This window comes from Lasioglossum baleicum, chromosome 11, assembly GCF_051020765.1.
Source record: "Lasioglossum baleicum chromosome 11, iyLasBale1, whole genome shotgun sequence".
NCBI lineage: Eukaryota > Metazoa > Arthropoda > Insecta > Hymenoptera > Halictidae > Lasioglossum > Lasioglossum baleicum.
The window spans coordinates 4410866-4437539 of NC_134939.1; the positions used below are offsets into that span (position 1 = coordinate 4410866).

The following is a 26674-nucleotide window of genomic DNA, read 5'->3' on the forward strand; positions in this document are numbered from 1 at the left end:
AGATGGTAAACATCATCAATTGGAAATTCCAGTATGGCCTAACGCCACTGGAGACTACGGACGTGTTGACCATAATACACATTGGCAATACATGGCGCTTCCGGCTCCAAGAATTTTGGCACAAGCCGTGGTCCAGGACCTAAGATATACATCTGGTGTTGACAACCAGCGTGATTGGGACATTCCTGAGGCATTAAGACCTCAGCCATTTGCACCCGATCCAGCGCACCCAGATCGTTTAGTACGACCAGGGCTTCCGACTGCCAACCTTCTGGTTTGGAATAGAGCTACGCAACTTTCCACGGACCAGCGTGTCTACATAGAAGACGCCGGCATCACGAATGACGCGTTCGGTGGAAGAGGAAGGTTCTGTCTAAACAACAGACTTATAGAAAGGGTTCATGATGCTCTCAATGGTTCAGCTACCAAAATCAAGCTTGGTGGAACTATTTCAGAGCGGCCCTTCGGATCTTCGAAACATATCTGACTGTCGCGGACAAGGATAATATAACGGTGCCAATATAAGGGGAACGTATCAGGGAGAGTACAAGCAAATAAATATATTACGTAAAAATCATAAAGCGTTTTATATGCCATGCGGTAGTCACAACTTGAATTTGTTACTGGGAGATGTAGCAAAATCATCAACCCAAGCACTACATTTTTTTGGTGTTTTACAAAAGATTTATACCATATTTGCAGCATTAACATCACGTTGAGATGTTTTAAAAAATCATGTTGAAAAAATTACACCTAAACCATTATCGGAAACTAGGTGGGAATGCCGTTTTGATAGTGTAAGGGCTATTCGCTTTTATGCAATATATGCAAATCACCAGAATATTTTTGGTTTTCTATATATGAATGAGATTACGAATTTAGATGACGAATATTTATTAAAACGTTGTCAAGATCTTCACTTACATTTGGAAGGAGATATCGACGGAACTGAAATGTATGAAGAGATTAAGATGTTCCGATCGATAACGCAAGCCAATTATTCGGCTCTAGATGCGATGAGATACATTATAAAAAACAATCTTTCGGAAGCGTATCCAAATTTATTAATTGCATTACAAATAATGTTAACTACGCCAGTAACCGTGGCTTCAGTTGAATGAAGTTTCTCGCGATTGAAACTAATCAAAAAATATCTTCGATCGACAATAAGCCAAGAACGATTTACATCTCTGGCTATTCTTTCAATAGAATGCGAACTAGCAAACACAATCAATTTTGATGACGTAATCCAAGAATTTGCGGCGAAAAAAGCAAGAAAAATTATATAATATTCATCTTACAAAATATATATATGTTACATTCTTTGTATTTGTAATAAATAATTCCTTATTATGAAATTTAAGTATAGTATTTGAATGTGTATTCTGGTCCCGCAAAATTTTTGAACCGAGACCAGCAAAAGGTAAGCCGGGCCTGTGTATACCGTACCGAATTCGTGTTTCTAGCCGTTCGAATAAATTTTGATTATATATATATATATATATATATATATATATATATATATATATATATATATATATATATATATATATGTTAGCGTCAACGTGTTTTAAGCAAAGTCAAGGGCTGATATCGAGGCGACCTTTAAGATTGGAAGGATTTATGGTAGGACCTGGGCGTACGTGATGCCCTGAATAGAGACGGATGAGAATAAACAGAACCTTCCTCGGACGATGGCGGGTGGGCACTTTGGGCCATCCAGCTATCGTTCGGGAAGGTCATGTTTATGAGGATGTGACGAGTGAAACTTGCCGAGGGTATGCAACCCAAGACCACGCTGCCCTAAAGAATTGAGACTTTGTTCCAAGAGGATCTGGCCACGGAGTGGGGAAGGCAAGGGTGCCTTTTGGTGAGAGGACTGTGTTAGACCCCACGGCACTTACCTGCACTTACCCCAGAACCTTCGAAGCGGGCGAGTCTTTTTCAATTTTTAACATATATGTATGTGTGTGTATATATTCCTCGCTTCCTTTCTTCCCCCTTCCCTTACCTTAGTACAGTTCTGTCGTTTTCCTTTCTCTTTGTCATTAAAAAAAAGCGTCCATATAGCTTTATTCGTATTACTTAAGCGATTCTCCCGACTGATTAGCCCGCGGTACGAGAAAGCACATGATTCTGAAACATTTTGCTGCATACTGTACGCAGATGTGTATTTACCATTATGCGAATGCAGTAAATATCGCAGTAAATATCGCAGTAATAAAGGGAGAGGCGCACCTTTAAATCACAAAAATATAGTAAAACGATGATACGGAACAACTATTGCTGTTCTATTTTAGAAGCAGTCGCGTGTTGAGGTGCAGTGCGGCATTTGATTTATTGCAACTCTAGGAGGCAGAATTGTCTACCACTTATTGAAAACTGACACATTGAACTGATTCGATTCTGCAAATTCTCACAGTAACATACGAGAAGGGGACTACAATACTTCGCGACCTCGAATATTATTGCAGAATTGCAAAAACCAGTGGCGCGATGAAATTCCATCGATAAAACTACTTCGCTTACCGCAATGATACCTCGTCTTTTACCTTACGGGCCGACGAGGCGTTCGATGCGTTTTACATACACATCCTGTATGTCTATCAACGCGATCGAACCACTACGTCGTGGGGGATTAGTCCGAAAAGTATACATGCTGGTGAAACGCAGTGGTCCGTTCCCTGCATTTAGCGCTCACACACCATCAAATGGCCAAAGGCACGCGTCGCTACGTTCAGGTAAGCTACAGTGTTTTCCGCCATCGCAAGTCACGCCCAACACCATGGCTTGCACCGCATTAGATGCTAATACGATGCTCACCATGGCATTGTCGTGCATACCGCCACAGGTGACGTAACTTAATACGTCTTCTTTTTGCGTACGGTATTGTCGAACGACAGCGGAAACACTTGTTCCATTGCTGGAACGGCAAACGTGTCGTGTTGTGGCACACCGCGGGGAATTGAACGTAGTAACGTGCACCGTGATTTTGCGCTAACTGCTTACGGCAACCTGGCCTGAGAACGTACCAATACATTTCTTCTCTACGTAGTGGTCCGGTGGGCGTATGCTCCACATTTTTTTGGCGGTATTAAAAACTCTAGTAATATTAAGTATCTCTGGAATTTAATGGCCGTATGCTCCGTGCGCTACTGGTTCCGCCATCTTGATCCTCTACTCTCATACGAGGTCGCGACTCTTATAATTAAATCGAATCGTTTAGGTGCGTTTTTCAATATGCGTGTAAACGCGATCGTTCAACTATCGCGTCCACTTTAATTCCGCCTATAGACAACGCGGTGGTATTTTTCGCGACAACAAATTATGATTTTCTCGCAACTCTAACCGAAATCGAAAATACCTACACCGCACCCGACTCCCACATCGACTACGTGGACCGCTTTTGCAGTGGCTCGTTGCAGCTGGAGCATGGGCGCCTGAAATGTCGAAAGATTCGAACGCAAACGCGATTCTTCTGCTGCGCAACGCTAATTCAACGAACATACACATAGATCCAAATGATGACTGTCAATTTTGTGCAAATCAACTATGCAAACTTTACTCTTACAAAATTGGAATATCTCAAAATTGCTTCAAGTAACAGTAAAAATGGAAAAGGGAATCGCGACTATTTCATTCGCAACGCTACATATTGAATACAATGGAAATTGAAGTTAATTGAATATACTTGATTGAAGTGAATGGAAATCGCGAGCATAACCGCAACGCTAACTTTGATCTCGGTGATTTTTTCGCAACGCTACTGCAAATCGCGGACGTGTCCATCTCCGCTGATCGTTGGGGCGGCAAGGCCTGCCCATATGTGCAACTAACTACTTCTACTACTACTATTTCTACAGACGAGTACAGTGACAAGGTAGTAACGATATGACCTCGCATCCGAAGATGCGAGGCCATTGTAGTTGCCCTCTTGAGCGACAGTTTGTCGGGGCCACTTCGGCATATAGCCTCTTCTTTTTCTTCGGCGCTCCACCAAATAACTGAAACCCTAAACGTGCTCACAGCGAAAACGATCGACGACTTCCGAGACAAATCACAAGTTTCGATAGAAGCCGATCGTTCCGCTGGTGCAATCGAGCAGGTGCGCAACGTTTCGAAACCCTAATTCGCGCGCGTTCGCGTCCGCGTCCGCGAAAGCTACACGAGCCGGAAGAATCGAGACGAAACTTCGAGCTCTTCCAGTGACTGACTACCGTACGAATCGCGGCCTACCCGAAAGAGAAAACGGTAGCCAGCCCCGGCCCCTACCTACTTACAATAAACAATCACACCAAGAAAAGGTAAGCTACCTACCTACCTAGCCCTATATTTAAAAAATGGCAAAAGACGAGCTCTCCAACACATTCGCAACACGATCTTCACACAGACGCCAGGGTGCAACAGCCTAACACCTAGAGAGAACATCCCGGGACGCCTCCGACACCCTAACGTTCGAATCACAAGCACACTCTAAGGTACTACGTACCAGTTTTCCTGAAATCGACTGACAATGTTAGTAATCATTGCGGGATAAATCGAAATAACAGCTGAATTAACGCTGAATTTAATTACGCGCGTAAGTTTTAATATTGCATGTTATTTTTTAATGAAATGAGAAAGCTACGCGCACACACATTCCACGAGAAGCCATGTAGCATATCACAGATTAACGGGAATATGCGCTACCGAATCTAGTTTAAGAAACCGACGCAATTCCACTGCCTAACACACACACACACAGAAGTGGAAAATGCGTCGTGCACGATACACTAACGATTGTCAGTCGCCACACATACGATTAAAAAATAATATTCCATGTGCCCGTTGCTGTCATCCTCCTGAGTAGCACCTGGGCACGCGAGAGGATTCGGGCAACGAGCAGGGAACCTGATTATTCTGAAAATCCTAACTAAAAGAATCCGTTAGATTTTGTACGGGCTAACGTTCATGCATTTTTGCAAAATGACTCTACTTTCAACTCAAAATATAATCTCAATTTACAAATCAAATATTAAATTAATGAAAATGCTCAGGAAAATTTAATTGTTGAGCGAAAAGAGACTAAGAAAGATTTTAATAAAAATATTCAATAATTTATTGATTTATTTGTTCTCAATTTTTATAAAAATATGTATTTCAAAAACCCTCGGAAGATCCTTTGGACAAAGCAACGTTTCGAACTAATGGAAAAAGTACTAAACATAAAGTACTTATAAAAGTAATATATCTTAACTTGTTTTGTCTAAAGAATCTATCCGTCGCGAATTATCTTTTTGTACCTGATATCTAATGCTTCCGATCAATTTAAAATAATTTTAAAATACAAATGATATTCTTGATGATAAAAAACGACTCTAATAATTATGCACCAAATTAAGGAAGATTGTTATATTTTAACAAATTCGAGAATCTATCATATTATCGAAATTGTTAAATTTATAAAAACAAACGCGACATACAAAAAGCGACCCTACCTAGCTAAGAAACAGATTATTAACCGCAGGAACGCCTAGCGTTTCCACGGTCACTGTACTCGTCAAAATCTACCAATAAGAAAGACAGTTGTTTGTTCACTTACTACTTGTTGAGGTGAAGTGAAGCTGTGTTGGAGTTGGTGTCGAGCTGCATAGGTGTTGAAATGAAGCTGTGTTGGAGTTGGTGTCGAGCTGCGTAGGTGTTGAAGTGAAGCTGTGTTGGAGTTGGTATCGAGCTGCGTAGGTGTTGAAGTGAAGCTGTGTTGAAGTTGGTGTCGAGCTGCGTAGAATCCTGAAATAAAAAAGGAAACAAGGTATTAAAAAATCATTGTAAAATTCCATCGGGATATATCGAGTCCATTTGATTTTCGACAGAAAATATATATGTTACGGTAAATATGATTGATCCGGTGATTAGTCATTGTACTCGTCAAAATCTACCAGTAAGAAAGACAATTGTTTGTTCACTTACTACTTGTTGAGGTGAAGTGAAGCTGTGTTGGAGTTGGTGTCGAGCTGCATAGGTGTTGAAATGAAGCTGTGTTGGAGTTGGTGTCGAGCTGCGTAGGTGTTGAAGTGAAGCTGTGTTGGAGTGGGTATCGAGCTACGTAGGTATTGAAGTGAAGCTGCGTAGAATCCTGGAATAAAAAAGGAAACAAGGTATTAAAAAATCATTGTAAAATTCCATCGGGATATATTGAGTCCATCTGATTTTCGACAGAAAATATATATGTTATGGTAAATATGATTGATCCGGTGATTAGTCATTGTACTCGTCAAAATCTACCAGTAAGAAAGACAGTTGTTTGTTCACTTACTACTTGTTGAGGTGAAGTGAAGCTGTGTTGGAGTTGGTGTCAAGCAGCATTGGGGTTGGTGTCAAGCTGCGTTGAGGTTGGTGTCAAGCTGCGTTGGGGTTGATGTGAAGTTGTTGTGAAGTCCTGGGATCAAAAAAGGAAACAAAATATTAAATAATCTTCTATTTAAGATATAAGATAAAATACAATAGAATTCGTACCATTATTTTCAGCAATATTAAAAATTGAAATTGAAGATATATGTATAAAGACAAAATACAAATATTTTCAATATTCTTCAAATGAAATACTATTTTCAAAAAAATTACTGCCTCGAATAAATTATTTTATTTTCAAAAATGACTGCATCAAGTAAAATATTTTCTTTTCAGAGTTGTACATATATTTTAAAAAATAAATAGGATTATTTACTATTTAAAATACTATTTTCCCCAGCTCTGGCTACATCCGAATTAATAATAAGTAAAGAATTTAAATGGAATTAATAAATTGTTCATTAGTGGATATTCAATAACACAATTTAATTTGGAAGGTACATAATAGGTAAATACTCACGCTCACGTCCTTTCCTCCTTGAAGAAAATACGACACGACGCTGCCGCTACGTCTCGCTTTCAATGTTCGAAATCAGCGATCTCGGCTACCAAGCTGCTCTTCGGAATCTGCAACAGAAAGAGCAAATTTATTAATTACATATACAATAGTTATAATTACAACAACAATTACATATAATATAGACAACAGTTAAAAACTAAATCACAATTAATAATAAATAAATAATTCAACGGCTAGAAACACGAATTCGGTACGGTATACATATTTATTTACGCGACTTGCCGGACGCGGTGACCTCCCCCTAGCCGAGACGCCTGTTATGGGAATAACAAATCTAAATGGCCCGAATTCTTGCGTTTTTGCAATGACTTTGACCGTTAACGTCTTTGATCTACAACAACTTTAACTATAACGACTTTTAGAGACATTTCGATATTAAAATATTAACATCATTTGACAACAACGTATATGTATAAACCGACTATGTCTAATTCTTCTTATAAGTATATACACCACTGTGCAAAAGAAACAAGCACTCAGTATAATTATAAGACACAATGACAAATAATATCATTATATATAGAAATTGTATTGTACAATGATTGATTTATTGCATTTAAAGAGAGTATTAGATAATCCACAATAACACATATATTCTCAGAACTATTCAATTAAACAGCGGAATCCTTTTTCAAAGCTTACTGTGTTCTTATCTGATTTTTAACGCTTTTCTACTAAATATGGCCGGGTGCTTCATTCTTTTGCATAACAGTGTATATGTATATAGTGTAATAAGACTATTTTTATACGAAAGTGGAAGGATACAAGTACAGAATGGTTACAGAAAAAGATGTCTGTACTTACGTTGTCAGTAGAATCCCGAATCGGCCACGATCTCTTCAATCGATGAATTACAACACTTTACAACCGCGACAACCTTCCGTTACGAAAGCCAGCGCGACATTGCCATCAATTGCCATCCCGTCTTCTCGGTAACGCTCCGCGGCGGAGCGTCGATCCTATTTCCCCCCGCCGCCATAGTCACAACTTATCCTCATTGGCGCGCTTCACGCGCGAATCCTAATCCGCGAATAGTCCTCGGGCTTCGGATCTACGCGTGAAATACTGTAATGGCCGCCCCTGACGACCCACAGTGCTAATGCGCGTTTTAGAGAATTTTTCAGATTTTTTTTTGTTGCAAACTGTGATCGTAAAAATTGAAAAACCCCCCAAAATATCGGAAAAATGCAGATTTCTCGAAAATATGAAAACATGCCATTCTACTGTTTGGCTCCCTGATAAAGTACTATAACAGGCAGTGCCGTCAATTTATTTCAGATTTTTGTTGTGGGATATAATTGTCAAAAACAATAAAAACCGAATTTTTCGACATTTCTACTGTGAGGAGGAAAGTTATACACTTGTTGATTTTACCACGGGTGCGTATATCAAGTAATTTTTAACGTTATTACATTGGAAAAAGCAATTGTTTGACTTAAGAAATGCGATTTAAGAGAAAGAAGAATTGTATTCTGTGTAATACACAGGGTGTCCCACGTAACACTTTTCACGATTTCTCAAGTACTTGCGATAATCTGACAAAAAAATATTTTCAACAAAAGTTGATCAGTTCTCGATTGGCTATACGTTGCATTAAAAAAAGGTTCGAAAATTTTTCTTTTTTCTTGCAATTAATTCAATTACCAATAATAAGTATTTTAATCATGTAGATGTGCTATTGAAATACAATATAATTGAAATACAGCTCTCCAAATTATAACCCAGAACTTTGAAGAAGTGCGATATATTTTTATGTTTTTCTTTCATATATATATACTTGTTTGCTTTCTGTGCGGCGTAGTTTCTATTTCTCGTCCTCGTTTATAATACGTAACGCTATTTCATGTTTATGTTTGAAATTTGGAAAATGTGTAACGTAGAAGTTTTTGTTTGAAACCTTCACATGGATTTTCCAACCTCTTCTAACCTGTTACTTTATTATTCTTTAATTTTTAATTTTAACTTAATTACATCGCAATTCGTAATTAATGTAATTTAATTACAAAGTATTTTATAATTGTACTCCAATTGCAATTACGGATTACATTTTACATCATTTAATTACAATGTGTTTTATAATTGTATACTGCAATTGCAATTACGAATTACATTGTAATTGAATTGAATGAAGAATTAGAATTATAAATTACAATATGACTGAATTGTAACGACATCCGCGACATCGGCAAAACCTATGTTTATATTTTTTTGTGTTGTTATTGTTACTTAAGTTATTTCTGCGCAGTTGGAATATCTGAATCTTAAATTTTAAGATTCATTAGAGGTTGGTACTTTGCTATAGGAGCAGAGCACATGGAGAAAACAATAGACTCCTATATCGTCAGCTCGAACAACAAGGTCTAAAAGAAAAAGTTGGAAATCATGTCGAAGAATTGTTTTATTTTCGTAGCATTCGCTCGATGTGATTGCTCGACGTTCGGCACGTTGCACAGTGATCGATTCCTCGATTCTAGGTGGACAAAATGGTAAATTTGATCAACTTCAGATATCTTCGCTGCCGTTCTATTTTGTTCACGAATATTAATTTATTCGATATATAACGTAATATTTCCATTGCACGTGGTTATTACGACAATAATACGGTGCTAAAGTTTTGCCTGTGCGAAATACTATAAATAAGCTAATTCTTCTTCATCGTATAACTTGTTTGTTGTTTAAATTATTATGTAAAAAATGGAGCGCGTAAGCGAAGGTAAGTATTTCATTTTTACATATCGGTATAATTTTATTTTGCCGTGTAAATTATATACAACAGGTTAACTAATAATATTATTTAAGAAGAGGTCAAATAGTATAACTTAGTTTTCCCGGACTCGGCCGGACTTGGTTCTTTGATAGTTTTGAAGAATACTTATTTCAAAACAATGATACTAAATATCGTTGACCCGTTTTGCCCCGTTTGTCATTTATATCATTTTTTAGAAAAGACATGGAGTATGCTACTATTCCATGTGGTATTGAAATTGACGATAGAAAGTTTACAAAATATGTACTTCAGACTGCGAGAATTACATATGACAATTATAATTTATAATAATTTAGAATATCCACCTTTGTGTCATGCACATTCCTTATCATAATTTTGTAATTTTGTATTATATTTTTGTAGAACTTTATCTAATTTTTAAATATGAGTTAAGATTAATTCTTTCCATTTTGTGTATTGTTTATTCACGTATTTATACAAAAACTATACAGTATTTAATTTATGTTATTTTCACAAACGTTACAATTAATTGTTATATTTGTCCATTTTAAATAAATGATATAATTCGTTTAAATTCATGTAGTTTTTATACACTTGTCATGATTTCTGAGAAATGAAGCGTTATTACTACAAGAGAACACAAAAATTTGAATTTTGTCCACCTAGAATCGAGGAATCGATCACTGTGCGTTGACGCTGTCACAAAAAAAGTGTCCCCTTACTATGCACGCTCCGTGACAATGTAAATAAGCCTGTTTCGGCGCGGCGTCTGTTTACTTTTTTTTCTAAACACGCTGTGGACATTGAGAGTAGGGCAGGCATGGACAGAAATAGCACGCAATAGCACGCGTGCACGCGAGCTGGCGAGCTAAGGATTCTCAAGGAATACCCCCACTTCTCCCGGCCGCGCGTCTCGCTCCCCTTAGCGGCCGTAGTTGCTCCGAGCATATATATATATATACATATAGAATATAGAGTGAGTAGTATTTCAATCTTGAAATACTACTCCTGGATTTTCGTATGCAATAGATATACTCTCTGGCAATAGTATGCATGGTCGTCTCCGCCCCCCCCCCCCAACTAATAGCAGTTGCTATATCACAATAAAACAGTAATATAAATTACTTTCCAGCAGAGTTGGGCCAAACGTAATCCAATTAAGAAAATTACGATTAATATCAAATCCAATTATAAATCATGGCTATTGATTACTATAAACAATATATATAAATATTATATATTCTCATCATTCAATGATGTTGATAATGATGTTGTTAATTATGTGATAATACATATATATGTATATTTATATATACAATATATTCGCTAACTCTAAATGTCTAACAAAAACAAAACAAACAATCGCGCTCCTCAATCGGTAACACAGTACGAATTGTTTTGACATTAACGAGAAAGTTGATTTAATAAGACGATGGTAAGATGATTTGTTAGCTTTTTTCAAGACAATCATTTTTGTAGCAAGTATATACTGGTATATACCCTGCGTGTTAACATTTCAAGAAAAACTACTGCATTACATACCTGATGAGGTTACCGGAGGTTCGTACAAGTAGTATATAGCCTAACGCATGATGGATTCATCAAAATAATAGTAACGTCTGAGTAAGTAATACTGTATAATCTTAATAATTCAATTATATATAAGACACATTGCATTCTCTCATCACTTTCCAGCATTGTCGAAATCCAAGGAGTAGTCAAAAGCGCTAAAGCGCTCTTTAGATAAAAGATTGACCTAAACCGCTGTCACCCTCAAAAGTCCTACTTTTACATTTACAACGCGTAATTTGCATTATTCGGCAGCACGTAGCTATCGTAAAGCTGCGACAGTTACATACTTCCGAATAATGCAAAGTACACATTGTAAATGTATAAGTAGGACTTTTGAGGGAGACTGCGGTCTAGATTAATCTCTTATCTAGTGCTTCCGACTACGATCTGAAATGAGAAGGCACAGACCGCACCCTTGCAATCCTGGAAAGGAGAATACCCCTTCAAGATAAATAATTTGAAACTTCAATAATCGAACACATCAGTGAGATAGTTGCACGGTTTATCAACGCACATTTCTTGACTTCCATGCGAACAAAATGTTTCTATTTTACATTTTACAGCACTGGGAATGCAGATATATATATGCTTCCCAAATAACAACAAAACCAACTTACGAGCATGATTAATATTGTCTACAATCCGCTACTTGTGGAAAAGACACAGTTGTTATACCTGACAGGTAATTGTTCGAATTAGTGTAAAATCATCTATACGACAAAAGATTTTAATAATTGGAAATTTTTAGCTTTCAGAGACCAGTTAGCGTAGGAATTTATGGACATCCGTCTCACGAAGTTAGTAAATATATTCTCTTAGTGTACGAAACAGAGAGAATACGGAAACTATATTTTACAATAAAAATTCAGAGGATGCCCAAGAAGACGATAACAATAAGGTATGTTTTCTGAAGTATCCAATTATCCAAAAGCTTTCTTTCAGGACCAAACTTCACCGGTTTCAGTGTTCATTGTGTGGCAACTTTTAGATATACTTTTACAAATACTGTTTTGATGAATGAATAATTATAGTGAACAATTTAAAAAGCAAACATGTTGGAATACGAGAATCAAATGCTTTTAGAAATACTGCACGAGGATGGTCTCGTTGTTACAGCAAAGTACCTACTACATTTTCACTTTTCGGCTTTTACCATAAAATATTCTTCACATTTTAATTTCTTATTTATTTTAGGGGACTTGGCATAGAAACTGTCTTTGCGAATGTACTAAGAGCTTACATAGACCCAGGAAATTTGGTCATAGTCCTAGGAACTATACAGCTCACGCGACGAACAGTACTTTATCGATAGATTGAAGAAATTTGGTGTAGAACAATTACCCTGTGTTGTAACCGCAGAATGCAATTCCGACGAGGGGTTTAAATCAGTTTTTCATTTCGAGCATAGAAATTTGTTTCTTTACGTGCTCTTCTCATTTCTTTTTAATCTTTGTATGTACTACAGGACATTAATGTATCTAGAAGGTGGAGCTTTGTTTATATCGGGTCGAATTTTTGTGGTGGACTTATTGAAAAATAGAGTTCCATTAAATTTAATTACTGGCATTCTTGTATATAGAGCGCATAACATTCTACGTTCATATCGACAAACTAATAAAGTATGTATTAACAATGAAACATAATACATTCCTGTACAACATAAAATGAAGCACGATTGTTCATTTTATTGAATTTTTCTAGACAGGCTTCATCAAGGCATTTATACTACTTCAGCATTAGCATTCACTGTCGGGTATATGCAAGTAGAACGCATAATGAAGGCTTTATTCGTTAAGAAGTTGTACTTATGGCCACGCTTCCATTCGCTTGTACATAGCAGTTTAGGAAAACACAAGGTAACTAAATTATGTAGTCTATGATTTTTTAACGCAACACACACTGTGCATTGTAAACGACAACTACTAATTACATTTTGCAGCCTGAGGTGATTGAATTGCATGCAAAGATCACACCAAAAATGATGAGTATACAAAATTGTTTACTCGATCTAATGAATTACGTAGAGAAAGAATTGAAAAGACTCAATAAATATGTAAGTATTGATTCGTATCATATTACATGAAAGTTGAATTTGAATTTATTTATTATCTACCATTGCGTGTGTGTGTGTGTGTGTGTGTGTGCGTGTGTGCGTGCGTGCGTGTGTGTGTGTGTGTGTGTGTGTGTGTGTGTGTGTGTGTGTGTGTGTGTGTGTGTGTGTACCATATATGTATTACCATCAGAATTCAATTATAATGTGTTTTTACAGTTAGAATTAGACGAATTGAACACTGAAAATGCAATCGCTAAAAAGTTCCACAAACAACTGCAATCGCAACTTAGATCCTATTTGGCATCAACTTAGTCCAACATCAAAACAATTGTTGTCCGACTTGAAAACTTTAAGAGCTCTTCTCGCGTAAGTATTTATATATAAAATATTATCTAACAAGTTAATATTTGATCAATGAGAGAATATTGTGCGAAACTGTACAGCTCGCTTTGACATACGAGGATTGCGTCTCATTTTATTCGATGTTGAATCGTCTACGCACCATGGAGTATGCTGTGAAAAACAGTGGTTGGTTAATCTTAGATGCTGTGGACGTATTATGTATTCAAAAATGCAAAGAATAGGGTTTACAATGAGGAAACTGGTGGTAAGTGTGTACTGTGTACAGATTATAGATATAACAGGATTGTTCCATGCGAAATCGATTGAATGCGATGATAATTCTGTCGCTCTTAAATAAAATTGAAACCAGAGCCAAATCCTAAATGGGCTGCCTTGACCGAAATACTTTTGGAAATTCAAAATCAAATTGAAATGAGAAAAGACAACGAAAATGGTGAGAAAATTCTTGTTGTGGTACACGATCGTAATACATGCCACCAATTAAAAAATTACTTAATCATGGGTCCTAACGAGTATTTGCTGTACGAGTCAATGAAGAAACTTTCCCAGAAGCAAATGCAAAACACAAGGTAATAATAAGCATTTTTCAATTGTAAGAAAGCGGAATGAAATAAAATCCTATTTTTAATCGAAACAGCCTTTGGAGATCCAAACCAAATAATAATAATAATAATAATAATAATAATAATAATAATATTTTATTCTCTTTTCGGAGTACAAACGCGGACCTCCGCTCCGCTTACAAGCTTCTCCTTTCCTGACTCTTCATACTTAACTTAACTTAAACTTACTTTGTACTTAATCGAGAGAGAGAGAGAGAGCACACCGTTCACTCATTCCTCACACATTCACACACACTGGACCCCCGGTTCCGCTGCTCACTCTTTCTCTCATCTCTTCCACTCTCTTCATCCATGCCTCCCCTTCCCCTTCCTCCCCTAACACCTCTGCCACCACTTCTTGCCACCCTCTATCTCTCCCCCAATCAGTACATTCCTCCCATATATGCTCCCACGACTCTATCCCTCTTCCACATATTCTACATCTCCTTCTATCCTCCTCCTCCCAGTACCTTCCCCCTTTCATTCTACTCCCCAACCTATGCCCCGCTACTAGTTGCCACCTCTCTTCCTCCCAATTTTTCTTCAAGTACCCTGGTATACCTTCACCTTTTATCACCTTATACCACCCGTTATACCTCGACTCCCTTATCCTTCTCCATCCAAACCAAATAAAAATTCTACAAAATTCAGCCATAAATGCATAAAGATCTGCAGTCTAATTATTAAACTGCGGACGGTTATGCAATTTTTCATTTTTGTAGGCAAATTTTAAGAAAGTAGAATCATGTAGAATCTTAAGATTAAATAATATTAAAATTATTATTTTCAGTGGTAGTAGTCTTGTAGTTCCGGAATAAATAAAGATCCGCAGTCTAATTATTATAATTATACATTATAATTATTACAAACAGAGAAAAAAACTGCTGAGAAAGTATCCACATCGGAAGAGAACGCTAACAACGATACAGACGAGAACGAGCAAGATACTTACATGTTAACATTAAGTCAAAAAGTTTCCAAAGGTAGTCAACGGATTCAGCGGAAGAAAGGGACGGTCATCAAACTTTATTTGAAGAATGCTCGCAAGTAATATTTCACTACATTGTTTTCTGGAAATCGAGTAATGTATTTTACATTGTTAGATCGTTATGTATCGTAATATTTCAACAGATCGGAGAATTAGATTTAACCAACAGGACAGTGGACGCACCCATTGTTTTAATACAGTCTTTGAAAAAGAACGATGATCCAATGTTTTTGCAGCGTGCTTTAGAAGTACATACGCCAAGAAATATTATCATGTATGTAGGTGACATTTCTGCTGTGCGGCAAATCGAAGTATGTATAAAAGAAAAGATTTTGTTACTTTCTAAACAAAGTTACACGTCTGAACAAGTAATATTCTGTAGGTCTACCAAAATGATAATCCATCGATAGATTTGAAAGTGTATTTTTTAATCTACGGAGGTGTGTGCTGTGGAAGAACAAGAATATCTCACATCGTTGCGCCGAGAAAAGGAAGCATTCGACAAATTGATCAATGTCAAAAAGGTAATGTTATACTTATTGTATATTACTCTGTCCGTTTGTGCATTAATATATTCTGTTTTCGCCCGATTTTAAATAACGGTTGTACCGGAAGACCAAGATGGTAAAACTGGAGATTGTTTCAATCTTTCAGTGCAAACAGATGCGAATACTGAAGAGAATACACAGAAAGGTGGATTATCTGCTCCGTCTGAAGTTACCAACACTATGTGATAGTTGATATAAGGGAATTCAGAAGTGAACTTTCTGCGATACTTTATACGAGGGGGATAAAAGTTGAACCTATAACGTTGCTGGTATCGAGAATTTTAACGAGTCACACTCGTGTGAAGGTTTTAGAGAAAGTTTAACAAATATGACTGTTACGCCTTAAAATAAATGTAGCCATACGAAAAATATAAATGTTCTTTTTTAAGACATATTTGAAAGAAAAGGATACAGCAAGGGGTGAATATATTATTGAACCTAAATCCCATTTTGAATTTCTAGGTTGGCGATTATATTTTGTCGCCGGAAATATGCGTGGAAAGGAAAAGTATTTCTGATTTAATTGGTTCATTAATCAGCGGCAGATTATACAATCAGGCTGTTTCCATGACAAGACATTATGCCCAACCGATGCTTTTAATTGAGTTTGATCCGAACAAAGCATTCTGTTTCCAGGTAGATTGATTTCTGCATTTTACAGATAAGAAATATTATTAGAATAGCCAGTAGTAGGAATTGTAAAGAAGGTTTTTCTATTCTATTGTTACCTCATTTGAAAAAATGAATTATCTAATTACAGGGACACTATTACGCCAGCTTAGATGTACAAAACATGGCGATAACTTCGAAATTGCAACTGTTGACTGTACATTTTCCACGATTGGAACTTATATGGTCGCCAGGACCTCACGCAACAGCTCGAGTTGAAGGTAATAAAGCAAACATCTCATAAAACATAATAAACATATTTTATCGCGTTTGTTAATGTTCCATAAAATATTGCATCAAGGAAGACCCCAACCAAACTCGATTACAGCTTCCCAGGTCGGAGTTGAAGAAAACAAGCAGATAGATACAGACAAATTTAATTCGTACATTCACGATTTTATCGCGAAACTACCGGGAGTGACCACTAAAAATTTGTATTCAATTTTGAGTAAAGGACAATCGCTAGACCATCTTAACAAACTTACAAAAGTACAGTAATTTCTCGTTCGTTGCGAAACTGCCGGGGGTTTGAGTTCGCAACGAGCAAATAGGGAAGCCTTTTGTGATTTATGACTGCGTCCAGACACACGCCGACCGCGCCGAGCGAGACTTCAATAGGGAGCCGGACATAGAGAAGGACAGAATGAAATACGGATCGGGTGACCGAAGCGTGTCGCCGTCGCCGGCACAATTTAAAGGCCCGTGAGTTCTTACAATGTATGTAATGGCAGTGATGGAATTGTTAATTTTCCATTAGGCTTTTATGGGACTTTCACTAACTCATTTCTGGCATTTTTCTGATTAAAATGATACCAAACACGATATAATTTGGCCAATTTAGTGGTTTAATCGACGATGAAAGTTTCGAACGCAACGAAGAAGAGCGTATGGGAAAGAAAGAGACAGCGGACAGTCGTTGCCGCCGTGCGGAGCGACTCCGCCTACTCGGCGTTGACAGGCAGTGGAGTGGGTAGGCACGTCGCAACGAGCGCGTAGTACATTATTCGCAACGAACGAGAAATTACTGTATATACTTTTATATTCGAGCGAACAACTCGCGCAAAATAATTAGACAGCGGATTTTATGCGTTTACGACAAAAATGAGTGGTTGTAATTTAAAACAGTAAACGCATTAGAAGAATTTTAAAATACTATTATATTAGATGATTGCATAAATTCGTGCCCGATTTTCAGTAAAAAAAATTATATAGACACTATTCTTTTCTAATTGTAGAAAAGAATGGTGACTATACATATCGGGCACAAACTTATGCAATCATCTGATATTATTTTCACAACTTGTTAAACATATTAAGAAAGAAAATAAATTAAAGACACGCTGTCTAATAATAACAAACGGATATTCTTATTTTTTACACGTTCCTTATTTTTGCAGGAAGAAATAACGGAAATGATAGGAAATAAAAATGAAGCACAAATGTTGTACAATGCGCTTCATGAAAAATGTTCGGCAGTTGAAGAAAAGTCAACCACCATTGGTAAGAAAACCGCGTCTAGTAGAGGGCAGGGCTAGGTAGGTAGGTAGCTTACCTTCTTGGTGTGACTGTTCGTTCTAAGTACATAGGTAGGGGCCGGGGCTGGCTATTGCTTTCTCTTTCGGGTAGGCCGCGATTCGCGCGGTAGTCAGTCACCGGAAGAGCTGGAAGTTTCGACTCGAAGCTAAATAGAACGAGGCATGACGTTCGAATTGATGCTTCGGGCTCGATTCTTCCTGGTCGTGTAGCTTTTCGCGGACGTGGACGCGAACGCGCGCGAATTAGGGTTTCGAAACGTTGCGCACCTGCTCGATTGCACCAGCGGAACAATCGGCTTCTCTCGAGACTTGTGATACGTCTCTATATGCCGAAGTGGCCTCGACAAACTGTCGCTCAAGAGGGCAACTACAATGGCCACGCATCTTCGGATGCGAAGTCATTTCATTCGTTACTACCTTGTCACTATACTCGTCTGTAGATATATTAGTAGAAATAGTTAGTTGCAGATACACATGGGCAGGCCTCGTCGCCCCAACGATCAGCGGAGATGCTGCAAAAATTGAACAATTGTTTGACACTATTTCCAACTTTTTCTTTTAGGCTTGTGATTCTATTTCGTAAAAAATTTTATCGAGTCAATATTGTTCGAGCTGACGATGGAATTCTATTGTTTTATTCATGTGGTGGTATCCATGAGTCGTGGAACGTTTAAACATTCCTACGGGGAAACATTCTATGATCCAGAAATTCCTCTTACATTCTCGCGAATTTTACTCTTGGAATGACTTTATGGTACAATCGACCACCTGGTAGTTTTTCAGTAATTTCTTTTTTACTGTACCATTATTAATTTATTACCGGGCCGTTGCCATTTCTTTAGTAGAACGGTATGTAGCCAACATTTGGCACATAGTAATAAGCTCTAATAAGCTTTACTAAGCAATACACGCCGTGCCCAGTCACCCCTACGCATGGGGAGGACCCAAATAGGCGGTCAGTAGACTTAGGTTAACGAGCGTAAGTTGCAGATTGCGCTTTTCGATTTTTAATTCAACTCTATCTAATATTTCTTTCCAGAACAAAGTGCCTCTATGAGGTATATACATAATTGTCCGTGCCTTTGACGGGTGCTTAATAGTATCTCGTCGGTGTCCGTAGTTACCAAATTATGGATCATTTATTACGTGTACAATATCTATCCCAATCTACTGCAGAGCGTAAGTACCTTTTTCTACAGAAATTGTCGAATAATTGTACGCTAAAGGCGAATAGAAAAGTTTATTTATCCACTACTTAAAACAGAGCTATAAATTAATAGTCCGCTATAAATTAATAGATCCCGTCACTTCTTCGCTATCATTTCTCATTTTCAATATTGAACATTGTCCGTGCAATTTCACAACCACGTTCATTATTATTTTAATTAACGATTATACAACAGCAAACCGCGTAAGTTCTCCATTCACGCTAAACTAAACAAAACATTCGGTTTCCGCAAAAATCTTCGGACACATAAGTCTGAAAGCGTTCAAAGTTCGCGAAACACTTGCACGCCTTTAGAAAGACACTCTCAGCACTGAAATCCCGAAACCATAATCGATCTCAGGTTCCCTGAGGCGTGGAAATCTTGCTCGAATGCGAATGGGTGGGTTTAGGTCCGATTGTGGGCGTTTTGCTGGACACTGGACACAAAACTTGTTTGTAGGCCTCTCTGTACAATTTATTAGTGCCTGCATAAATAAAAGGGTTGATCACAGATGATGCCCAGGCGAGGATCGAGGCGATCACGTGGAGAATCGGTACGTGGATCTTGTCGTCGATCACGTTCGCCAGCATCAGAGGCATAAAGCAAAGAATGAAGCAGAGGAAAATAGTCAGCATCAGTCTTGTTACTCTGGAGTCCTCTCTTCGCTGGAAACCGTTGGTTTTTCTTCGAGAAATGCCTCCATGAGCTTCAAGGTTCTTCCTGCTCTTTCTTACACGCCAGTAGATGCACAGGTAAGACACGCTAATCACTACACAAGGTACGAGGAACGCTAGAACGAAAAGGAACTTCTTCGGACTGCGACCATCTTTCTTCAGGATCGTACAAGAGAAGGTTGTCGTGTCTAAGCCCATTTGACCCCAGATTCCTAGCAATGGTGGGAGGAGGATAGAGAAACTGACGGTCCAGATCGTGATTAACATGATTATTATGCGCTTCGTTGTGTACAATTGCGCGTACATCTCCGATCTTGATATTAGGATGTACCTGGAATGAAACGGTGGCGTTAACAGGCTGCGGGTTTATGCAAAATAAAAATTAAGAAGTTAGTTTTATACTAGACGATTTTATATGTTTCATCTTACAATTATTGAATTATTTTATTGCTTGATTAAAAATATACTGAAATTACTTTCTCGCCAACCCAATAGATTTTTTATAATTGCCGTGTCATTCGATTTAACGAATTAAAAGTTGATTAAATGAATTAAGAGTTGATTTAAGAACTAATTCTTTTTTATTTTTCTGTGTTTCAAGAAATTTGTCACACAGCTTGTTTCTTTTTACATCGACGAATAGATTCTTTTGTACGATGATTAACGCTGTGACAGATCTATCAGCCGGAGATTCAAATTATGAAGTTGCTTACATGGAAATTAATTTTGAAAATGGCACAAAATCGAAATAAATAGAGCCTTGCCATATTTGTAAGCTAAAAGGTAGGTTTAGTGTTAAAAAACAAGAGAAGAAGTTGGCAGAGATTAAAATTTGTTCGAAAATATCTGAGAACATGCTACATCACAAGGACATAGCTTATTAGGTATTGATCTATGTATATGAGCGAGCACACGTGATCGATCAGCGCGCATCATCGAACCTGATTCATCGCGCATTTGATACTATTGGGATGAGCAGAGGGTGATTAGGTTCCTAGTAAAGGAAAAGAATATGCTGAGTTCGTGTAATGGATCTTGCGGAAAAATTTCAGTCAGCGTATTTAAAAGTAAGCGAAATTATAAACACGTGCACGGTATCAAACATCGTAAGATTTACATACGAACCTATTGACCGTGATCGCCACCATACTGAGCAACGAGACAGCGACATTCCCGTAAAACAATAGCGGGAATATTTTACACAGTGTTTCGCCCAACACCCAGGCCTCTCGCAGAAATCTGCTCGCAGTCAGTGGGAGATTCACTGCCGAGAAAATTAGATCGGAGATGCTGAGACTGATCACGAACGCTGTTGTCGCGTGTCTTCTCAGTCTTGTGTATTTTAGCAGCGCGATCACTGTCACCAGATTACCTGTAATTTGTATAAAAATGTTATTAGTAGATTTGCAAGTTGCAATTTGCTATTTGTATAAAATTTTATTAGTAGATTTACAAGTTGCAATTTGCAATTTTTGTAGACGACTTTTAAGAAAGTCGAATCAAGCAAAATCTTATTTTCCGTGGCAGCAGCCTTTTCAGATCTGAAATAATTAAAAATCGTACTACATTCGGTAGAATTTGATATTGTCAGTATTTTTGAAAATTTTCTGAATCTATAATTGTATGAAGATCTGCAGTCCACGTACAAGGTGTCACAAAATTATATATCGCGGACACCATAGCGCGATTCTACGGAAAATGACATAAGGAACCCCCCGAAAAATTGACCTTGAACGTGAAAAAACAAGGTAAAAGAACACCAAATTATTTTACGATTAAAAATCTTAAATTGAAAAAAATCTTTAATCTTAAAAGTTTTTTGTTCTTTTTTTGCCTTGTTTTTCACGTTAAATATCAATTTTGCGTACCTTATGTCATTTTCGACTAAATCGGGGGTGTAGAATCGCGCTATGCTGTCCGCGACATATAATTTTGTGACACCCTGTACAACATTTCTGTCTTAATAAGCCAACAGTGCGTTTTAATGATCGCGCAAAGAATTAAAGAGTAGCCAGCACCTTGGAGGAGCATACAAATTGCACCCAAGTGGATAATTTAAAAAGGAGACATTAATAATCCCAATTCCTGACACTCCAGTGGCCCGAGTTAAGGGTGTTAATAGCCATGGGTCAACAGAAGTTAGTCTGACCGCAGAATTGGAACGTTTAATTAAAGAATCAACCATCGCGAGCACACAAGCGTACTCTAATTCCTTGATGGACTGAATCATGAATAATATAGCCTATTGTTAGGGAAACTAGAGACTGTCTCCGGAATCCTCGAGTATCGAGTATCCTCCCCTAAATGGATTTGTACTAATGGAAATAAACATTTACCCGCGACTCCAACGACGCTGAAAATAATCGCGCAAACAGCTGCAACGATGGTGACCCATCGAGGAAAGTGTTTCACACTCTCGCCTCCCAATGCCACTCCGATAATTGTGTCGTTCGTCACAGATCCGTCCATTTTTATAATGTTCACGCACTCTTTCGTCGCGGCTCCTTTCCAGCACGTGAAATGCAAAACCGGGCGGGCACGCTTCCGTGAAAACGAGACGTCATTAACGAACACCTGCGCTTAATAACGAGAGCTTATTTACTACGTGCTCTACGCAAGAACACATTCCAATCTTAACTCGTTTAAATCGTCAATGAAATCGAACGTCAACCTGTCGCTCGAAATTTACAAACGTTCTCTTTTTCTTTAAATACTTTGATACTTTATTTAAATACTTTGATAATTACTTACGTCGTCCTCCTGATATCTATCATCGTGTAAATCCTTCAAAATAATGATTCCCTTAGGATTCTCCGTGTCGTCAACCTTTTTAATAATACTACATTGGTTCCTTTCTGTGTTCTTCTTCACGATCCTCCGTTCAATTATCGACACCTAGACACAGAAAGAAACAAGAGTTAAAGACACTACCACCCAGTTTCCGGAGCATCAAATCACATTACACAGATGAGATAAGATTACGGGAGAATTTTAACAAATCGACCCAAGTCTGACCCGGCACATATAAAATTCATTCAGAAAATCCGCCTATCAAGAATCTTCGTTTACTCGATTCAAACTTATCGGAGCGACCACGTGTGTCCCGGGAAGCGGATTCCGCAAATCCGCCGTGGAAAATCTTTCATCGGCGAGCGAACCGTTCGCGATTTACATGCGTTCGTCTGTCGGACGATCCCCGGCAATGTCTGGAACGATTAAATACACGAGGGTTCCGTATCCAGCGAGCCACTTGAATTCGTTCTCTCTTCGTTTCTTCTTTTTGCCCGTTCGTTAGTGGCTGCAGAGCGGTCTATCCTCTGATTTTCTTGCGACGACCACGATCTCCCGCGACATCGAAAAAACATAAGATTCTCTCCTCTCTCCTCTCTGCGTGAGAGCTCCTTCTCGTCGTACCCTGCCGCGAGGAAAAAAGCTATCGGCCAATGAGCTTTGAACTTGTTGCGACAATCAGGAAATCCTGACCTTTAACCTCGCCTCTCTCATTTCCAAAAAATTTCCCTTGCAATTTTCTTGAAAACTCAAGGGCTTTGACCTTTCACTCGGAAAAACCATTCGGGACCTTCCAGTGATAACTGTGGCTCAGGATTATCAGGAGCTTGATGAACTTTGACACGACGTCATTGGAATTAATTGATTCTTTGTGGCCCCAAGTGTCCCAATTTCATCTGTACACTGTACAAAGGTTTTCGTCCTGCTTTATTAATATTAATTGATTTTTAGTCGCCCGAAAATGGTCCTAATTGAATCTACAGTGACTGGATGTAGATCCCGATCTATCTCGAATCATTTTGGTCTTGTATTCCGCTCTTGATGAATTTATTCTAATTAACACAGTGTTCGCAGAGTTGATTAATTAAAATTTTCCTCTTCGCTCGTCGTGTCGATTCATTTAATACGTCACTCTCGTCTTCTTGTTCTTCCCCGTGGAAACTTACTTGTTCACTCACTTATTTACGAACGAAAAAACCATAGCACTGTGTCCTGACCAACCAGAGTGCACTAATTAATCACTCAGATTGTACGCGATGCCCTGAAAAACGTTCCAATTTATCATCCGCTCGTTCCAGTTCCTTGCTACGTCAATTATCTTCCGAATTTCTAGCAATTATTCAACTCATTATTCCATTGGACGCACAGAAAATCGAACCGGATCACAAATCACAAGTAAACCGTCGAACTGAAAAATGCATCGCGATAATTAATCGGGAACAGATTACCTCGACAGGAAATTCTCCGAAACAACTACCGAATTTCTTCTCTCTTCATCCTTGCTGATCCCGCGACCACTTCTTCATTACAACCGTGTTATTAATGTTTCTGATATATTCATAGAAGGTACTTTCTTAAGGAAAAGTGTATTTAGAATTTTTCTCGAGTACAAGAAAATCTTTTTCGGAGTGTCCGAGGTGATTTGGATCCTTGTCAGTTTTTCTAGAAGGGTACAGGAGCAGTAGCTGTCGCAACGAGCGCTCCTCGGGGACTGACGGGACTCTCCTCGTCGATCTTTCGCTCCCCTTTTACAACGATCGTACACGAAGCCTTCTTATCTGCCACTTCTTGATTTAACTCTCCCGCTTCCTCTCCCGCTGCCTTTTTCTCAGCTCTTTCATATTCCGCCGACAAGCCTCGATCACCAGCCGGCCGATCCAACCTTCTCAAGCACCACTGGCCACCAAGGAATCCTAATTAATTAATCTCATTGAGAGGATCATTGTTAAGACGAGACTCGAGTGTAATCGGCCGAAATGATACTCCTGTTCGCCGGGCGAACACTGTGGGAATTTTCGTATCCTTTCAACGCTTCCTCGATGTCTCATCGCGGTTTCCATATATCCAGGACCTCTTATCTTCCATGGAAACATAAGACATAACTCGCATTATGCGACCGAGTACTCAGAAGTAGAAATATATAAATTAAAGTAAAGGATAAACGAACTATTTTCAGTGACAAAATGTCACGCAAAATAAAAATGTTCTACCTGAATTGCAAGCCAAATTCATCCCTCAGAAGTCGCCCCATCAATTTCCCATCAATTTATTCTGCTCCGGAGACGATGGAAAAGTTTCTCAAGTGAAATTATTAATTTTCACGGCTCCGGCAATTTCAATATTTGAAAGTTCCGCGAAGCTGCACTCGGAACTGCATACTGCACCCTGTGATTCTTCAGGTACGCCCTTCTCCTTGTCACACGCACCGCCGACTGCCGGCTGTTCCTCCGAGAGTATGGTAGTGAGTATAGAAATGCTAGAAATGGTCGATGGCCCGGTGGTCGAAACAGCATTGGCACGCGCTCGTATTAATGTTCGTCGACAGGGTGCGAAGGGGGTGAAGACAGACAGCTCTTTCCCTGCGATCCATTAATTCTTCAATTGACCGGCCAATCGAACGGTTTCATCAATATCGATTAACAATTAACACGGCTGCAGCACGTGGATCCAGTGGGAACGTTCCCCTTTCGCTAACAGGAAATCATTTACAGCTACGACCAACCCACAACTGTGGATTTTTGTGCAAAACTAAAATTACATGATGTAGAAAGTACGCAGACACTTGTACACAGTCGTACCTGAATTGTTAATTTACATGTGGATTGTTCCACGCGAAATTGTACTTCAATTGTTCAATTTGTCGCATTTTTAATGAATTTTCAACGCAGACGTTTGCATATTGGGATTCCAGTCGAGCACAGTAAATTTCATTATAGCAAGACGTTTGCATATTGGGATTCCAGTCGTGCACAGTAAATTTCATTTTAGCAAGACGTTTTTCAAAATTAAAATTGCAAATTAAATTTGTTTGCAAAATTAAAATTACATAATGTAGAAAGTATGCAGGCACTTGTACACAGTCGTACTTAATTGGTGTAATTTACATGTAGATTGTTCCACGCGAAATCGTACTTGAATTCTTTAATTTGTTGTATTTTTAATGAATTTTCAACGCAGGCGTTTGCATATTGGGATTCCAGTTCTGCATAGTAAATTGCAATATAGCAAGACGTTTTTCCAAATTAAAATTGCATGATGTAGAAAGTACGCAGACACTTGTACACAGTCGTACTTTAATTGTTAATTTACTTGTGGGTCGTTCCACGCGAAATCGTACTTGAATTGTTTAATTTGTCATGTTTTTAATGAATTTTCAACGCAGACGTTTGCATATTGAGATTCCAGTTGTGCACAGTAAATTGCATTGTAGCACGACGTTTTTCAAAATTAAAATTGCATGATGTAGAAAGTACGCAGTCGTACTTTAATTGTTAATTTACTTGTGGGTCGTTCCACGCGAAATCGTACTTGAATTGTTTAATTTGTCGCATTTTTAATGAATTTTCAACGCAGACGTTTGCATATTGTGATTCCAGTCGTGCACAGTAAATTCCATTACAGCAAGACGTTTTTCAGAAATAATTCTGAATGCGAGTCAACCCCCTGTCGATGCTTAATTGTGAAGATAGCCATAGAGAGAACTGCTGCCAGCAGCTGGCCTACGTGGTCGCAAGTCCTGGCACAAAGCCACGACCCAACAATCGAAAGGAAGGGCCCAACAAACAAAACTAACCCCCTCGTCCCCCCTTTCATCCCTACGATACGTTTCACCTGGCTTCCAACCCTGCGATTAAACGTAATCTCGAGGAATGAACGTCGCTGCTGTAATTTGCAGAAAGCGACGAAGATATTTCTTCCTTCCCAGCCCAGCAATTTTCACTAAAACTCTTCGAACATAATCTCCGATTATCTTGAAGCACTCTTAAGAGTTAGCTCGTATTTCTTCGCTACTTCTCCTGTCTCCATCCACGTTT

At 38.4% G+C, this 26674-nt stretch overlaps 2 protein-coding genes across 6 annotated transcripts; one reads left to right on the plus strand and one right to left on the minus strand.

Moving 5' to 3' along the window:
• The first annotated feature begins 10972 nt into the window (after positions 1–10972).
• LOC143213501 (DNA repair endonuclease XPF-like) lies at positions 10973–17791 on the plus strand. Its single transcript, XM_076433405.1, is given in 24 exon segments — positions 10973–11261; positions 11334–11694; positions 11774–11892; positions 11959–12108; positions 12199–12330; positions 12405–12829; positions 12912–12932; positions 12935–13066; positions 13150–13263; positions 13480–13548; positions 13550–13627; positions 13707–13823; positions 13825–13867; positions 13964–14183; positions 14273–14289; positions 15095–15226; positions 15229–15275; positions 15360–15527; positions 15599–15658; positions 15660–15944; positions 15947–16033; positions 16227–16400; positions 16525–16654; positions 16735–17791. Coding segments are annotated over 19 exon segments (2256 nt in total). The 5' UTR covers positions 10973–11261; positions 11334–11694; positions 11774–11892; positions 11959–12108; positions 12199–12330; positions 12405–12664; the 3' UTR covers positions 16932–17791.
• On the minus strand, positions 17694–24749 carry Tre1 (Trapped in endoderm 1). Of its 5 annotated transcripts, none has more exons than XM_076433386.1 (5): positions 24089–24749; positions 22602–22745; positions 22187–22429; positions 20976–21222; positions 17694–20181 (listed from the first exon to the last, which is right to left on the minus strand). In XM_076433386.1, the coding sequence occupies exons 3-5, from the start codon at positions 22317–22319 to the stop codon at positions 19533–19535; spliced, it is 1029 nt and encodes a 342-aa protein (XP_076289501.1). In that variant the 5' UTR covers positions 22320–22429; positions 22602–22745; positions 24089–24749; the 3' UTR covers positions 17694–19532. The 5 variants fall into 5 exon arrangements, with proteins under 5 accessions (XP_076289501.1, XP_076289496.1, XP_076289500.1 ...); XM_076433381.1 differs by having other exon boundaries at positions 17718–20181; positions 22187–22424; positions 24089–24747; XM_076433385.1 differs by having other exon boundaries at positions 17718–20181; positions 22187–22424; positions 23074–24747.
• Positions 24750–26674: the final 1925 nt, after the last annotated feature.